Source organism: Alligator sinensis, unplaced genomic scaffold (genome assembly GCF_000455745.1).
Source record: "Alligator sinensis unplaced genomic scaffold, ASM45574v1 scaffold862_1, whole genome shotgun sequence".
NCBI classification, from domain to species: Eukaryota; Metazoa; Chordata; order Crocodylia; family Alligatoridae; genus Alligator; species Alligator sinensis.
The window spans coordinates 499,535-505,227 of NW_005842066.1; the positions used below are offsets into that span (position 1 = coordinate 499,535).

Below are 5,693 nucleotides of genomic sequence, written 5' to 3' on the forward strand. Positions count from 1 at the left end.
ACTCTTTCCTGATTATGCAGGGGGTCGGACTCGATGATCTATTGAGGTCCCTTCCGACCCTAACATCTATGAATCTAAGATATCACACAAGAAAAACACTATCTGAACTAAGCTTGAAATGATCAAATCTCTTATTTTTAAAAAATCATTTTAAAAAGAAAAAAAAACAAACAACTGCACCTTATATAGGAGTATTTTCTAAGTAATGATTGATCATTCATTTCATTACTAACCTGATTCACTGGCTCGTTGAAGTTTGTGATGAGCCCAGCACGCAATGAAGATTTTTCCTCTTCTGAAAGAGCACTGTTGAAATAGCGTCTTTATTAGCATTGGCTATTTTCAAACAATACGTTCCAATTATAAATGCATGTTTCTTATTAGTAGTGGACATGAATATGAATGAATAGGTTCTAAATTTAAGGCTATTTCCATATTTGATTGGATGAATAATATTTCATGAGCAATTTTCTGGCAACTAACAAATTTATCTGGTAGATGCTGACATTTGAGAAGGTGGAGGAACAGCAAAAGGACATGAAGATGAATAAACACATTTATTTAGAGATTTTGTCATCATCTTTATATTAACTTCCCAATGTACCTATAAAATCACAAATAAAAGTATGCGGCATGGTATGCAATACAGACATGGACAAATTATAAGCATTGTGCAATCTTTTCATACAGTTTCTGTATTCTGATTGTGATTATTAGGTAGCTGTCACTATGAAAATCCCCGTATGTCTCAACATGTACATCTGACCAGTGACAAAGGTCAGTCATTAAACCTTTATAAATGTTATCATCACCCAGCTGTCCTTGATTCAAGGCCATACAATAAACCAGATCTCTCCACCTGTTCTTTATTGATTTTATTGGACCTTTGTTGTCTCAATTCTATTCAGTCCCTCTATATCCTTCATCCATCTTCTTCCTCTCCTCTTTCTTCCTTCCACAGACCCTTGAATGACCGAGTTCCCCAAGAAGCCCCTTTCTTTTCTAAGCACCTTCACAGAATTTTAATTTTCTTCTCATAATGAAAAGTTCATGAATTAGTGAGTGGTTACTGAGATGGGCTAGCTAAGGCACAAAGAAAATCAGTTTGGTTAGGCAGATCTGAAGGTAGCTAAAGAATGGAGCATTGAGAATTACCTTCTAACATAACACAGACACAGGTGTGACACAGTAAGCATTAAAGCTAAGTACAGACAGTCAAAAAGCCCAAGGCTGAATCAATTCAGTCTTCACAGGTTAGTGCAAGCTGTGTAGACTGAACCAATAAGCAAGTGAACAGACAAACTTTTGAATCCAGAAATGCAGCCACATACCTGCAGTGACCCAGGCCAGAAGCCAGGGGGTGCTAGAGAATGCCTCCTTGCTCCGCTGGAACAGACAGCTATGGCCAAAGCTAGTCCACCCACCCTACAAGGGGGTGTTTGCAGGGGAGGTGCACAGCATCCTGGGATGCTGGGAGACTGTGAATTAACCTCAATCTGAAGGGGATCTGGGACAGAAGTTCAATAAACTGATTTAACCTAAGGCAGTTAAGTCTGATAATACATCCATCCAGGTTTATCTTAAACCAGTTTCAGCCATTTTGAAAGCAGTTTATGTGCATTGAACTTCTCTTGTGTTACAGATCTGAACCAGTTTCTGATATCTTATACTGGTTTATGTATAATTTCTGTCCCTAGCCCAAAAGATTTTGCAAGGAAAGAAAGAAAACATTGGATAGAAGGCAAAGCAACTGTGCTAACAGGTTTTTTTTTTAAATAAACGAGGGCCTAGTAGACCACATTCTCTACATATCACATACCCACAAATAAGATATGTACCTTGCTTTGGGAAAGGAAAATGAAGAAAAAAATATTTTTCTAGAGTCATGGCTAAATTCTGGCTCCATGGAGCAGGAACAGCATCTACTCATCAGCATCACTTGCCCTCCCTTTCCTGCATAGCTAAAAGCTAGAGGCGTAATCCTGTCACAATTTTGCAGTGGCTGTTACAAGATTACGCTTCTAGCTTTTGGCTGAGCAGCAGACTCTGCCCCTCCTGCCTGCAGTTAAGAGGGAGCCAATTCCTAGTAGCCTTTCCAGCATCCCCATGCCTCCTGGCAAAAAAATCAGTTTTGTCACTTAAAACACGCACTGCAATTCTAGATGGCTAATGTTTGCAAGTAGATATTGTAGTTTCAGGATCAACTGAGATCAGAAAAGACAAACCATGAGTCTGTTCACCTTCCTAAAAACAAGACAAGGACCTTTTGCCTTCAAAAAACAAAAGAAAACAGAAGTAAACTAGATCAAGAGGCACTACATTTTAGGAAGTTTGCTGTTTTCCAATGATTTGTAATCTGCTGTGCAGGATCCTATGTGTAAAAATAACGGTGCATTTACAAACTCTATACAAAGCCTCGTGTATACACCCAGAGGAGAAACTGTAAGTTACAAAATCCATGTTTCTGATGGGATTCTGTGGAAAGATGCTTTTAAGTAACAGTGGGGTTTGAGAAGTCGGGATTAAACCCTGGGACCAGGAAACTGAACCGCAAGATCTAGTTCTCTGAAGGTCATAAAAGAGCGAGAGTATTCTAGAAAGTGCCAAAAGAGTCCAAATTTTAAGAGCAATGCCTGGTCTACAACCAGTGACTGAATCCCTTGGCTACAAAATTACTACATTACTCATTAAACCTACAAGCTCGCCACATACCATTCACTGGCAAACAAGCTCAGAATGTGAATCTTTCCTATGTGGAAAAGTAATCTTGTTTGGCTGTTTGATGCTACCAGTGCTTGGAGGCTTGAGGCAAAGACAGTAGTTAGTCTTGCCACCTCCTCAAGAAAGACTGACTCCAAAAGAAGAAGACAGAGACGAGGAGGACAAAGACTTCATGGCCTCACTTGAATTAGTGGGGAAGGGTGCAAAGTTGCCAAGACACTGCCAGTGGGCTGAAGACTTGAACACTTTTCTTACTAGGTTGAAGCAACTGAATAAAACTATGAATTTTCAGGGGAAAAGTTAAAAAGGATTTGGATGGCCCTTTTGAATGTATTAGGCCTAGGCCACAAGTAATTGCAACAGTGCTGTACTCTAGACCACTGGCTGACAGACACTGAGGAGCAGGAAGTACACACCAGTGTTTATCCCTTAGTGTAAAGGATGAACAAAGGTGAGACCAGAGCAGTCTATAGACTGTGTTAAGGGAAAAGTCTCTGATCAAGAAGACAGAATGTGCACGTGGACAATTTCTTGAGTGTGAAGCAACAATTTTTGCTCATTTCAGAGGCATTTTCCTATTGCTGTTTTTCAGTTTCTACTTAAAACTTTCCTTTACCCTGATGCCTACAAAAACTTGACGATGGTTAGACTACCGACGAGTACTGTTTATCATAGCAGCAATGCTTTCAAAATCACCTCATTGTTTTCTCATTTCCTCTGTATCTGTTGGCCCTCATGTTGAGCTAAGTTCACAAGCTATTTGAGGCAGGAACTGTTATCACTACTTTAGGATTATTATGACTATAGTAGTAACGATTTTTCCAGTGTTTACTGATAGGGAAGGAATATAGCTAAAATTGGGGGGTGGGGGGGAGTGTATTTGTTTAAAGTTCTTGAGTAGATAGTAATAATAAATCAGAAAAAAATGGGAGGGTAAATTCCAAGATATACAGTCAATTCTCATTAAAATGCAGTTGCAAGTCTTTCTTTAACCCTAAATTTACTTAAGCTCTTTTTTGAGAAGACCCCGCAGGTTCCTATACAATTTAGGCATTTTGCTACATGTGACTTTCACTATATCTTATTTTGAAATATTCAAATAAAACTTTATTAGACAGTGGAAAACATTACATTCAAAGTTAGATTTTCAGCATTTCCTCAGGATTTATAGATGATACAGGACCTGAAAAAATATATTTGTGCATTTTCTATTGGCAGTTAGAAAGCTGTCTGGCAAGTAAAAGGACCTAAGCTATACATTTCAGCATAATGTAAGCCTTCACCTACAAAATATTTTTAGCCTTTATGTTTGCTGAGAGGACCTTCCAGACATGAAGTAATATTGATGCTCCCCAGTTTGCTGACAGCTGCAGACTCAGCTGCTACAGAAACTTTCCCTAGCAGCAAAGAGAAACCTAGTAGACTCTAGTCAGAAAAGCTTCCAAGTTTCTACCAGCTAATACTACAACTTTCCCTTTCTATATCAGAATTTGAAATGTCACTTAAAATATCTTGAGACGACATCTGTTATCCTAATTTAGACAAGCACTGAACATCTAATTCAGTAAAAGAAAGCGTGGTATCTGCTCTTAGATCAAACATTTATAGAGCTTTTTCTAGAGCTTCCTTCTCCATTTACATCTTTTTAGACTCAAGGCATCCCTGGAAAAATGCCAGCTCTTAGTTTTCACTCATTTTCTGACTACAGAAAAGTAATGGAGATATTCTTCTGCTGCAAAGAACTCAGAAAGACTACAACAGGTCAGAATGTTTTTAACACTATGGATTGCTATTTGAAATTTCTTGGTTTAATCTTGTGAATATGGTTTGCATACCTAACAGTTCTAATACTGCCTGGCATCACCCTTGAAAACATCTTAAGACACCCTAGTGTGCCATGGCCAAGAGTCTACCCAACTTGAGGAAGCAGCCAGCCAGCCAATTTCATAGACAGATTTTGGGGCTGGCTGCCATTTTCCCGAGCTTATCACAGCAGAGACCCCCATGGCTCAGATTTGCTGAGGGACCCCAGTGTCTGTCCCCCCACTGCCACTAACTGGTGGAAAAGGTTGTCCATCAAACAACCTCTTCATTGACTGGCTGAGGGCTGTCTATCATGCAACCCCACCCTCACCACTGATTAGTGGAGGAGGCAGGGCCACACATCAGGCAGCCTTCTCAGTGACAAAGGGCAGGGGCAGCAACCATCTTACCTGCTTGCCTTTGTGATGTAGCCCCCTTCGTGCCAGGCTGCATGGCCAGGAAGACTGCTGGCTCCCACTGGGAAGCCAGCATTTTATTTTTAGTAAGTTGGGGGGGGGGGGGGGGGGAAAAAGAGCCCCCCGCCCCCCCCCCACTACCACCACGGATTTTGTGGACATCGCCCAATTTTGTGATTTCTCTGAAATCCATGCAATCACAATCTGAGTAGGTCCTGATGATGACTGTGAAGATCAAGCTGAGCTAGGCCTACTCACAAAAGTTAAAAAAATATTGATGACAACTGCATGGTGTAAGAGGATGTAAGTTTGCAGCTCAACCTTCTAAAAAGAAATAATGAGGACTCTCACTTCCAGCTTACTATGGTTATGATGACTTTAGGCAGGCTTCTATGTGCCTGGTACATAACTGTGTGAAATATCTATCCTTGATTAATTAGTATAGTAAATATTTCTTCACAATTAACTCATGTTTATGTGCAGGAAGAGAAATTCTCCATATGGGTTTTGATAGGTGTCTCCTCCTGATTTACTTTTGTTTTGCCTCAGTGGCTCGCTTGATCTTCCAAGGACGACTCCCTCAAAAACTGCGTTTTTCCTATTTGTTAATCAGTTTCTTGAAATGTTCCAACTAGGGGTGCACCAATAAGATTTTTGCGGCTGATACCAATACCCAATTTTTAAGGAGGCATATCAGCCAATACTGATCCAGTTTTCAATACCCAGCCTGGCAGCGTGGAAAGCTGCCTCCAG

At 40.2% G+C, this 5,693-nt stretch overlaps 1 protein-coding gene across 10 annotated transcripts in view; it reads right to left on the reverse strand.

Annotated features, from left to right (window-relative positions):
* IPO11 (importin 11) overlaps positions 1–5,693 on the reverse strand; it is a 317,498-nt gene that overhangs the window by 252,959 nt on the left and 58,846 nt on the right. For all 10 annotated transcript variants that reach the window (XM_025204020.1, XM_025204018.1, XM_025204021.1 and 7 more), the window contains one exon: positions 234–306. In XM_025204020.1, coding sequence (XP_025059805.1) covers positions 234–306 — 73 coding nt within the window. The remainder of the gene's footprint in view (positions 1–233; positions 307–5,693) is intronic.